At 39.6% G+C, this 12,477-nt stretch overlaps 1 protein-coding gene and 1 non-coding gene across 3 annotated transcripts in view; both read left to right on the forward strand.

Moving 5' to 3' along the window:
• The window catches only part of LOC115455962 (rho guanine nucleotide exchange factor 17), a 144,295-nt gene that overhangs the window by 34,520 nt on the left and 97,298 nt on the right, over window positions 1-12,477 (forward strand). Inside the window, exons 2-3 of one of the 2 annotated variants that reach the window (XM_037445871.1) lie at window positions 9,002-9,118; window positions 10,241-12,245. In XM_037445871.1, coding sequence (XP_037301768.1) covers window positions 9,081-9,118; window positions 10,241-12,245 — 2,043 coding nt within the window. In that variant the 5' untranslated portion in view covers window positions 9,002-9,080. The remainder of the gene's footprint in view (window positions 1-9,001; window positions 9,119-10,240; window positions 12,246-12,477) is intronic. The other variant, XM_037445866.1, reaches the window with a different exon arrangement.
• On the forward strand, window positions 737-808 carry Trnaa-cgc. The gene has a single exon. It is a non-coding gene; the product is annotated as a tRNA-Ala (tRNA).

The raw sequence follows: 12,477 nt of genomic DNA on the forward strand, positions 1-12,477 counted from the left end.
CCAAAATGACTTTAATTAATTTTTGTTATATAACCCTTTAATCTTTGTTCCTAGGATTATAATGATATATTTACGATCTATCATATCATATCTGACCCATAACGCCAGAGGTCGTCTATCAATTATGCATTATTAATTAAATGAAAAATCAATTAACTTATTAATTAAATGTCAATGGTCAATCAGAAGCCCAAGCGCACCGTAGGACGCCCTCGGCGTCTACGGCAGCATGAGGCCAACTACACACTGCCGTCCATCTCGGGGGTCAACCGACAAATGTGCAAAGATGCACAGAAATGCACTAGGGCGGACAGCCTCCTGCTGCCCGCCGACGACCCCCTTCGTGGCCCCTGTTAGTCGCCTCTTACGACAGACCGGGGATACCGTGGTGGGATTCTCCAATCGCCCCCATTCCACAGGGCGGGATACTTATTCAACCTGTTAAAATGAAATTTTGCACACCTTTAGTTATTTTATGTGCATGGTATTATTATCATGGTATGCATGGTATCCTAATATTGCAGAAAAGTATTATAGTATATGTAGAATTCCAGAAAACATGGAAATAATATTCTGAGTTTGTACTTCGGAATCCATTTATTTACAAACTGACATTTCTTTGAAACAAAACATTATATTAAGAAAAACGTACCAGCCAGTACACTACAGTATAAAATAAGTGAAGGCGATTTCGACTGTTATGGATATGTCTTTAATTTCGCCACTTATGAGCATTGGGGGTGTGACTCAGTGGTAGAGTGTCTGCTTCGCATGCTGAAAGTCCTGGGTTCAAATCCCAGCTCCTCCATTGATAATAAATACATGTATTTTTGCAGATTTATTTTGTGAGATATATATATAGAAAACTCTCATATAGATAAAATATTAATACGTGAAGAAAAAAAAACATTTTTTAAGTAAATCGTACGCACGAAGGAGTATTTGGGCATAATTAAATTCATATTGTCAAGTGCAGAAAAATAAAAAATATGTATAATAATGAAACAAATATGTTATATTTAACTAGCTGACCCGACAGACATTGTCCCGTCTTAACTATGAATTTGCAGCGCGCATTCTGTCAATCGCTGAAATTAACTTTTCTTAAATTTTCTAACGTTCCGCTCAACTTCCTTAATTTTTTCGTTTATAAGATCCTTCTCCTGACAATAACCGAAACAAAAAAAATAAAATATTAAATCGGTGCAGCCGTTCACGCGTGATGGCGTGACCAACGGAAATAGGGATTCATTTTTATATATATAGGTTATTTAGACCACTGGACAACCACTTGTTATACATATTTGATAACTCAATGAAATAAAATTAAAAAGGCTTTTATTTTGAAATTTGCGTCTATTAAAAACAAAAAGACTCACTAATAATTTCAGCCCTGTATTATATACTGTCCCACTGCTGGGCACGGGCCTCCTCTACTAGCGAGATTAGGTATTAGTCCACCACGCTGGCGTAGTGTGGATTGGTAAACCTCACACACCCTCAAAATTCCTATAGACATTTTCTGAGGTATGCAGGTTTCCTCACGATGTTTTCCTTCACCGTTGAATCAAGCGATAATTCACAAAGAATACACACATAATTTTGAAAAGTCAGAAGTTTGTGCGTTTGGATTTGTACCTGTGGACATTTATCTCGCCATTGCACACCCAACTAAGCTATCGCTGCTATAATGACTCAGTTAATATTCTTAAAATCATTGATATATATTCCACCGATAGACAGGCACGCCTATAGTTTTTATTTGTTCATAATCTGGAGTTAGAACTAAAATTTAACCAAAATTTTTAAACTTGCATTGCTAAAGCGCTTTTAATAGAGTATTTAAAGTAAAATGGCAACCATAACCGGATTGCAGTACACTTCAGTTGTACACAATGAGTGTTTGAAATGCCAAATCTAGTACGTAGTTCATATATATCGACGGTTAAAATACTTTCAGTGTTACGTAACAAAAAACCCTTTGAAAAACCGAAGCTCCATTTCGGAAGTAGCGTTACGTTACATTACATAGTGTTGAGAGATGACAACAATTTCAATTCTTCGTGGTTCCGCATAGTTTATTTTGTACTAGCTTGCGCCCGGGGCTCTGCCTGCGTGAATAAGTTTTCCCGGGATGATATTTTAATGTAATATAAACTAGCCAATAGCACGCAGGAGTGATGCAGTTTCCTATTTACGAAAGAATTTGCAAAGTAGCCAGTGTAACTATTGGACATAATGAGACTTTACATCTCACGTCTCATGATGGCGAGCGCAGTGGAATACCAAAAAATACTTTGTAATTCAAGGTGTTGAATGGTGTTTCTACTGTTTATGGGATTGGGCGGTCGTGTCGCTTACCATCAGGCGAACGGTAAGCTCGTCTCGTCATTCAAAGCAATAAAAAAAAATCGGTTCACGAGTTCCAGGGATTAACCCATACAAACCTACAAACTTTTCCTCTTTCTATTAGTATAGGTATAAACATTTGTAACTGTGTCATTAGATCCCATTGTGGGATTATATTCAGTTCCTTGTTTTGTGTTTGGTAAAGTTTGACGCTAGTTTATGGTTATGGGAATTTATTAGAACGAGGTATGTCAGGCGGCTCTGTTTCTTTCTGGAACCAAACTCATACTGTTGTAAGAATGTGGCAAAAATTACTTCGAGCCCTTTTATTGGGGTTGGTTAGACTAACACTTTATTTAATGCTTTGAATGATGAAATGTGCTTGCCATTCGTCTATAAACCGTAGAAACACCTTAAATTAGTATACCATAGTATTGTTTGGAATTCCACTACGCTCGTCATTCTGAGATATGAGATGTTAAGTCTTATTATGTCCAGTAGTTACACTGGCTACAATGTCCTTCAAACCGGAATACAACAGTGACTACACACTGCTGGTTGGCGGCAGAAATAGACATTCTTATATATGAGAGACCTACCACCACTATTGATGTCTATGATTGGTCTCCCAACCAATCATAGACATCAAAATTAATCATCGATTTAGGAGTCACATTTTTGGGATATTTTAAGATAGCTGGGTACTTTACGGGTAAAAGAGCCGTTTTAATCCGGGACATAGTCTGAATATCAAATTTAATCCAAATCCGTTCAGTTTTAGCATTTAACCCGGCGAGCGTGTGGTGAAAAAATGTAACAAGGAGTATGAGGCAGGGTATGACATACCCCTTAAAAAAATTGGCTATAAAACTTGTTTCTGAAGAAATATTATACTATTTATTTTTTGGTATAATAAGACAATACCATTATAACGCATTGGAAATAAAACAATCGCGCCATTTTAACAATTTTATTTTTTTACCTCGATGGAAATAAGTCACTTTGAATTTCAAACAAACACTTTCAGTCTCTTAAAAACTAAAAGGAACTAAAGTAAAACCAGTTTTATGATGAAAAAACTTAATCGTATGATAGAATATGAAATAATTTTCTTTATAAACTAAAAAAAAATCACCAAAAAAATTTAGGAACATCTTAGGAACTGGAGATAAAATCTGTGCAGTTTTTGCAAAAAAACGTTGCATGCTCCACACTAATAGCCTTTCCTCAGCTTGTTCATGAGTATTTTGTCTTATGATTATTTTTGTTGGGGTAATCTCTACATCTAATAAAATGACTAGGAACATTTTGAGTCGATGAAAATGATTCGTTGATCTGGGAAAAAATTCTCTGACATATATAAATCGGAATATATATTTTTTGTCATTTCACATCTTCAGGTGTTCGTAAACTAAAGCCAAGCCTAAGTTACGGATGAAATCGGTCCATTTAGTGTCTTTGCCCTGATTTTCACGAAACATAGGACCCCTGGGGACCCGTGGGCCCCTCTCAGGGGATCCGCAAGTAAAATAAAAGTTAAAAGAAAAACTATAAAGTGCACGCTTTTGCACTCTTGTATATCTAAAAATAAATACAGAAGTAAACTGCTAGTAAAAACAAATTTTAGAATCCAACTGAACAACATCAACCCAAACATTACGACTTTGGTCGCAAAGAAGGTCGCATAAGGTGGCATTAGCGGTCCGCACTAAATAAAAGTTTGCGAAACCCTGTTCTAGTAAGTACATCTTCTATCATGGACCGAAGTTGTTTTTTTCTATTTTCAACATCCATTTTCTATTAAAATCTACAATTAAACAAAGAAAATAAGTTAAAATAGCAGAAAAAGCAATTTTATTTTTGTCACACCAGCTATGAGGCGGGGTATCACGTACCCGAACTCAGTTTGCAAGCGTGTAACTCGAATGCAGGTTGCCGCGACACTGTGATCACCCCACTATTACCTTCCACAACCCTGTAACTCCAGCTACTCAAAGAGACTATAAGTTTGAAAGTCAGGCACAAAAAAATACGCCAGTAATTAACATGGGGGGTATGACATACCCCGCCACACGCTCGCCGGGTTAAGTCCAACATCCAAATCTTTACAGTTAATATAGCGCGTTTGTTCTTCAATGTGCGTTTAAAATGGATTTTATATTTTCATACAGAACCCCACACGATAAATCACTCATCTCCCATAGCACAAAGGATTTTCTCCACAGACATCTTCCTCCTTTTATGTGAGAATAGTTCGTGAAACCTCAAAGGATTTCAACTATAAGGATTAATTTTATTAATTGCGGAATTTATGCTTTGATGAAAGTTTTATTTTCAGTTTTAAAATATTTAGTTACTAGTTGATCCGACAGACATCCCGTCTTAACTATGAATATGCAGCGCGCATTCTGTCAATTGTTGACAGTTATTTCAAACAATTGACGGTTATATATAAATTAATATTATCGTTAAGTTATCTTAAATTTTCTAACTATCCGTGCAATTTTTTTATTTTTTCTTTCATAAGAACCTTCTCCTGACTATAACAAATACAACAAAAAATAATCATTCAATAATCAATCAAATATCGATAATTAATAGTGAAATCGGTCCAGCCGTTCACGCGTGATGGCGTGACCAAGGGAAATAGGGATTAATTTTTATATATATAGATTATGAGACCATGTCGAGTCCGTTATCAATTATACAGAACTTTAATTCCATCACAGAATTCAGAATAGTACTACGTACTGTATAATACTTTTTTTTACTTGTCTTACGTTTGTTAGCCTGGCGGGGCCTGCTTATACAAACACACCGGTCTTGCGGGTGAGTGCTTCAGGAACTATCAGCCCTTAAGTAACCATATTGAGAGCGCCCCTCTCGTCACGGTCTCGGCTCAGGACGGCCACTGAGAGAGGATGAGATATCAATGATTATGCTATAATACTAGCTTTTGCATACCGCTCCGTCCGCGTGAAAACGTAATTCCGATGTAATTATTTGCCTGGAATATAAAATAACCTATAGCACTCGAGACTTCCTACGATTAGCTTCCTATTAGTAAACAAAAATATTTTACTATCTTAAACAAACTTGGGATTTGAACCTGCGGACATTCGTCTTGGCAGTCCGTTCCACACCCAACTAGGCTATCGCCGCTATCAATAGGGCACTTAGCAGTACACTATTCCTTCAATATGTACAATTCACTCAGAACATGTTTAGTTCACGAGTTACATAATTGTGGTTCGCGGTTAGACCGCATCGCAAGGCCATCGCGACGGCCTACTCTGTACTAGATCATTGAAACTTATAATGAACTTTGTAATTAATTTGTACGATTATTGTTGGTACCATAATCCCATTGTTATATCTATCTAATCAGCCCATGTTTCCATTGCTGAGTATAGGCCTCTTCTTTGTCACTTTGTCTTCTTTTTTTCTCTTTCTTCATTATTATAGTTTGGTATAAATTATTAGTAATAGAAAATGTAGCTATTAATATTATATCGTTATCGGTTTTTTTTTAATAATATTATCTAAGGGGCCGTTCAAGTATTACGTAACGCAATTTTTTAAGATTTTTGAACCCCCTACCCTCCTATGTAACACAACGTAACATTTTCCTGTAATTTTCCACCCCCTCCAAAAGTCATGTAACTCTAAAGTAATTTTTTTCTAATATTCACAAAGTTTACGTAAAATACTGGAAAGTCGCTAAAATATATTTGTTAATGTTTAAAAAAAACAATGTTACATAACGCTTTGTTCGAAACCACCCTTCCGTCCCAGTAACACATCGTAACATTATACAAGCCCCCCCTCCCCCCAAATTACGTTACGTAATACTTGAACGGCTCCTAATTGCTGGAGAATGGTTGTCGAAAACGGATTTTTATACGTTATCATATCATTTTCCTGTCGTGTCTCCAGTTATGGAAACACCATGTTCAGATCCTTACAAATTTTGAAACAACTCCAACTAAAGGACCTACGTTGATTTAATAAGTATTATTTTAAACTTAATAAATAACAATGTATACAAGCCAATAATCACAATTCAAGTTGTCAGAGTCGTACAATAATAATTACATTTCTGAAACATTGTACAGATATATTAAATTTAAAGCGATAATGGCGTTTACAAAGTAAGTTAATTTAAAGTAAACGTTAATATCCATATAAATACATTAATGTCTTCCTCTATCCTTGGTTTGCCTTATTTATTACTTACCTAAAATTTATTTCCTAGGTTTGTCAGGAGAGTCGAAGTTTCTCTGGTTTTATTTTTAGAGGAAGTTATTTCCTTAGAATTGGATTTTGGATCTATTTTGATTGATTCGTTAGAAGTCGAGATATTGGACTAGCTTTCGCTCGCGTCTTTGCCCGCGTGAAAGAATTTTCTGAGATAAAAGTACTTTTTATTGACATTTATTTTGTTCGAAACATATACTTACTTTTGTACAACTACGGTTCGAATAACCGATTGTTGAGTATTATTTTCAAGAAGATAAGTATATGGTTTAATTTATGAACGCAACACCAAAATGACTCTGACTTCTTAAAAAATGTATGACTCAAAAACAGAATGCATTACCTAAGATAGAACTAAGCTAAAATCTTATGGGTATTACAAACCTCGCACTCTTAATAAAATAATGACCTATTCCAAAATTGTTGCGAACCTTTTTTTCATGTTATAGGTTTCAGTTTTGATCTATCTTTAATAAGTTCAATTTTATAGCAACTTAAAAAAATCGCAAACCAAATAAGAACATCAAGAGTGCGACCTGTCATACTCCTACGGTGTCTTGGTTACTTATTATCCCATATTTGAAAGCGGTTTACACAAAAAGTTCTAAGATTATATAGAGGGGACACACAAATTGATTTTTACGGAAATCAATTCGCCGTATAATAGTAAAACACCAATGTAAAATAAGTTACATTTTTTCCATATCGTATATAGTGCATTTTTAATTAGCATATTTTCTTTAAATCTATTAATTTTGTATTAATTCTCTAAGGACGCTGTGACATCTTGTCACACGTACATTTGAAATAAGACAACGACTTATTACCAATAAAATTGGAAATAACTTTTGGAGCTCAAATTTGGTCCCGATGCCCGCTCTATATTGTTTTAAGTCTCTGGGTACACACATTTGTCTAGACACGGTTTATTTTTAAAATGAACGTCATTTAGTCAAATTATTGTAGTGTTAAAAATATTATTATATTTATACTTCACTTTATTATAGGTAATTAGAGTTATTTTGAATCAATTAATACCTATGTGTTAGTTTTGACGTATTATTCATCACTTATATGTTAGTGTTGACGTATCATCAATGGAAGAGTACATAGACTTAGTCACGAACGACATGACGACTGCTTAATGATTTACATAATTTTTAAATTTTGCTTTATTTCATTTCAAGATCCTATGTTAATTTTACTTATGTTTAACATTAGATATAAATTTTTCTTGAATAGGGAATTATTGATATTGAAAAGAAGTTTCTAGGGGCTGTATTAGCAACAAAGTTTAGCTCTGAAGTTCGATATCAGCTGAGACGCTGTTAAATTAAGTCAATCTTAAGATAGTCAGTTTTAAACCCATATTAACACTACCTTAAGTAAAATCTTGTTTTTTTATTGTTTAAATGACGAGACGAGCTTATCGTTCGCTTCATGGTAAGCGATACGACCGCCCATAAACAGTAGAAACACCATCCAATACCGTGAATCACAAAGCATTGTTTAGTATTCCACTGGGCTCGCTATCCTGAGATAAGATTTTAAATCTTATTATGTCCAGTAGTTACACTGGCTACAATGTGCAGTTATTATGTTTTTTTTTATTAATTATCTTTTTAACATGACACGTTTGTTATCCTGAGAAAGGTCGGCTTATACAAACACATCAGATTTTTGGGTGAGCAATTTAGGCACTCGCAACCCGATTGTTTATTACATAGTTCATTAAATTAAATGGCTCTTGAGTTTTTTCTTAAAAGTGATTTATCAATACTGCTTAGGTCTCTTACGAAACAAGAAATCTCATGGCCGCATCCGCGTGACCTCTATCGATAAATTTAGAAACTACTAATAGAGCATTTCTATCAATCTTTTACCCGCCCAAAGCAAACCGCCCGCCTAAGTGATTCCTACTTTCGCCGATAGATGGCCTTACTGTACGCTAAAATAGAAAATTCGTTTAATTTGTATGTAATTTTATTTTTCAATTAGTTTGTTTAGTTCTTGAATAAATCATAATAAATTAAATATTCATAGATATTGATAATATTTGCTATAAGCGCTGTACCTACGTGTATTTGCTTGCTTTATGGATTTTAGTTACATAAACTACTTTTATGGTTTAACATTAGATCTTCGATAGGGTTAGAAAATGAAACTTTTGTTATAGGTAATTGAGCTTATTTTGTTTCTACCATGTTGCCAAGTTGTTAGCTTTACTGAAAGTTGATAAATACTTTTTTTATCACTATTTAATGATTGTATTAGGCAGGAGGCACTTTGGAAAAACAACCATTGACTGCCAAACTAGAATTGTACAAGCATTGGTACAAGAGATGAAATATTTCTTTGCTGGTTTCTATTTGGCTATATAAAATGTTTGTTGCAGTGTCGTAGTGGAGCGCGCATTATGCGCGGCGTCACGTGACCTCACATGGCGTCCGACGCGCGCCCACGATCGCCGCAAGATGGCGCGCGAAGAAGGCGGGACTTCACCAGGTTCCCTGTATTACACTTTTTATTTTTTTCAACTACCCGTAAATATAAAATAATACCAGTAGCTTAGTTCCCTTTTGCATGTCCATATGAATTCTAGTTTGAATTTTTAATAGTTGTTTTATATTTTCTATCTGGCCAGATTAAGGATTTTTGCTTTGGATAGAAAGATAACCTACCTCTAACTCAATGTGTTTGGGGCATGGAGTTAATATGTACTACGTACACCTATTAACTCCATGGTTTAGGGTCATGGGTTCGAATCCCAAGCTATGGTGATGAGTTTCTTGCAACTAATATGGGAAACAGATTACTGAGTACATAAAAATGATTTCTCAGATATATGAGCCATGAAACCAATATTTGTAATAACAGAGGTCTATGCACAGTGATGTAGAGAATAAGGAAATATTTATAACCAAATTCGAGCGTATTTCAGTAAAACAATTTTATCTCTTCCGAAAAGTCGGAACATTAATATAATAGTTTATTCTAAAAGATTTTTTTCTGAATACAGAAGTTATAAAAAGCCTCGGCGGGGCCAATGTATTCTGAATGAGTGGCATTCACCGCGTTTCGCCATATAAAAACATTCCAATAATTGATATTTACCATGTGATAAACAAACATAAGTATCAATCACGCGGACGTGTAAACGAGCTTTTGCTTTTTTTACTGATAAATCACTTGCAATCTGCATCAATCAGTGTTACTTTTAAACGCGGCCTTACTCAGTAAGCAAGTATGAAAATTGTAAACATTGCTACGAGGTCGCAGTGTCGCCAAATCGCCAACGTGCGACTATTTATAGTGTTCGCGTCTTCCGTCTGTCTGTACGACACCTGCCTGCTGCGAGGCGCCCGCATCAGCTGCGCGGGTCTCTGCGCTCTATAGTTTATACCCACCACCTTCGTTATAACGCACTTCAAAAGAAGCACACACACGAGTCATACGTTCGGATATAACTAGTGAACCGCGCCGGAGTGGGTCGCGGGGAATCCTCCCGGAATTCGGCACCGAGTCGCGGGGGAAGCTCGCCCGCTCTAAATCGGTCGCACTCGCCGCCAAGCTTTTCGGCGGTCCGCGCGCGCGGTCGTTCTCGCAGCTAAATATAATCGCGTCGCGTGCGCAGGTCCCCGTACGTGACGCTGGGCGCGGTGCGGTACGCTGTTCGCCGCGCACCGCCGCCGCGCGCCTGCCCCTGCCGCTGCTGCTCCGAGGAGGCGGTGGCGGCGTGCCTCGGCCGGGCCAAGCCCGACAGACGCACGCTGGAGCGCATCCAACGCCACCTGGGCCGCGGCTCGCGCGACGAGCGGCCCTCGCGCCACCAGCGCCTGCAGGCGCTCACCGAGCTGCTGCGGCCACGCGCGCACCAGCCGCCGCCGCCGCCCCCGCCGCCGCTGCCGCCGCCGCCGCACACGGCACCCGTGCTGCCGCCCGTGCCGCCGCCGCGCGCCCGCCACCGACACAGCCCGCCTCGCGGCGCCTCCGTCGACCGCTGCGACGAATTCGATGCCGATAATATTACTCTGGTCCGCGTCGAGCCTCGCTCTATTGTTGGATCTTACGCGCAAAAAACTATACCTTATCGAAGTGCATCGTTTTCGCAAGGTGATTTCGCACAGGACAAATATTATCGCGGGCCGAATCGACAGCCGTCAGCGTTTGATTTCGGCAAGCGAACCGCGAGAACCGAGCGCGCTGCAGCGGCCCGTCGCGATGCCGAATCTTCAAGTAACGCTACTGACGAGAATGTGACAGAAGAAGGATCGGTGGCGTCGGTCGACTCCGCTGTAGGATCGGATGAGGGCCTACTGGCGCACGCATCGCCCGCAGGCCGATCGCCGCCACCAGATGGCCCGCATAAGCAGTTAGGAGCCAGATCTCTTACGCACCCGCTGCCGCGACGGATCCCTACTGTGAGGGAGGAGGGACCGAATGAAGCCGGTGGAAGCTTGCCCGCTTTGATGGCACCGCGAGTTTTACATGAATTACGTGAAGAAAGTGACGGCTCCCAGGCCGATAGTGCACAAGCCCAAAGTGAAGGAACCTCGCCTCTGGAACCCGCGCAACCTTTCGCGTTTCCGCCTCTCCCTGACCCGCCCGCAAACGCGTGTGCTAATGTTGACTGTGATTGTTCACAATTTCCTGATGCGGGAGATGATCCCGCAACAGACAATTCAAGTGACATACCTGTGCCTGTGTATGAGTGTATAGTGAAACAGTGGTCGAAGGAGTTACCGCAGGAGGAACAGCAGCGTTCTGACGCCGCTTCTGACGGTTCTTTGGATCGAGATAAAGAGGATGAGACGATAACGAGCGAGCAAGTTGCGAATTTATTAGCCGCTGTACAGAATCCTTGCACGCCAGCTCCGATTGGAGCTAGGGAGCGGCGCCGGCCATTAGACAAAACAAAAAGGAGGAAAGGCATTTATATAACCACTCCTAGTGATGACGGTGGCGAAGAAGACCCTCCTTCTGTGAACGGTTGTAAGCGTGAGAGTAGTGAGGCGTCACTACAAGACATGCGTCTGTCAGCGGAGACACGGACGTCTTCGCTTCTCGGCGACAAGTCCGATGATTCATGTACAAATGGCCCACCAAGCCCATGTGAGGCGCCGGTCTCGGCCTGGCCCAAGTCTGAGGAGTTAAAAGCGAGGCGTGCAAGGTTTTATCAACAAAGTTCCGACGAAAGGGACGACGATTCTTACCGGACGAGGCGGAAATATGGAGATTCTCCTTCAGAAGCAGAGAGTGACACTTGCTCTCGTGACAGAACCGCGTCGCCTTCCCCGTTCAGTCCATCTGATACGTCAGATGTGGAAGCGAGACGCCAGCAATTTTCAAAGGGGCCATTTGGAAAAAATTTAGAAGCGCCTTCGAGCCGATCAGTTGAGACTGGTAGAAGGAGTTTCTCAGACGCAACTGTGCCGAGTCGTAAAACTAGTGTTGGGGCCATGTCAGTGGGGAGTAGAGGTCGCGGCCCTACGCATGTAAGGGCCACGTCGTCACCTTCAAAATTGGCTGGAGTGAAACCTGGTGCGGATTTGCTGGCAGAGTTGCTTCGCGGCAGCTCCGAGGCGCTCTCCAACTCTTCGACCTTCGACAACGTGATCCTGACGCTGCATCAGCACAACGTGAGTACCCTTATTTACATTCTCAACATCCTTTGTGCCGTTACTATTGACCCCGATCACATCCGCGCGGAGAGCAACAAAGTAAAACAGTGAATTCTGTTATGATGTTTATCTTAGCAGAAAATAGCGTAAGAACAAACGATCTTGTGTTATTGCCAAAGTTTATTTAAGTTTATAAACTATGAATATTTTTTTGTCAGCCGCGTGCGTTGGTGATAGTGGAACGGGAACA

This window comes from Manduca sexta, chromosome 6 (assembly GCF_014839805.1).
Source record: "Manduca sexta isolate Smith_Timp_Sample1 chromosome 6, JHU_Msex_v1.0, whole genome shotgun sequence".
In the NCBI taxonomy this organism is placed as follows: Eukaryota; Metazoa; Arthropoda; class Insecta; order Lepidoptera; family Sphingidae; genus Manduca; species Manduca sexta.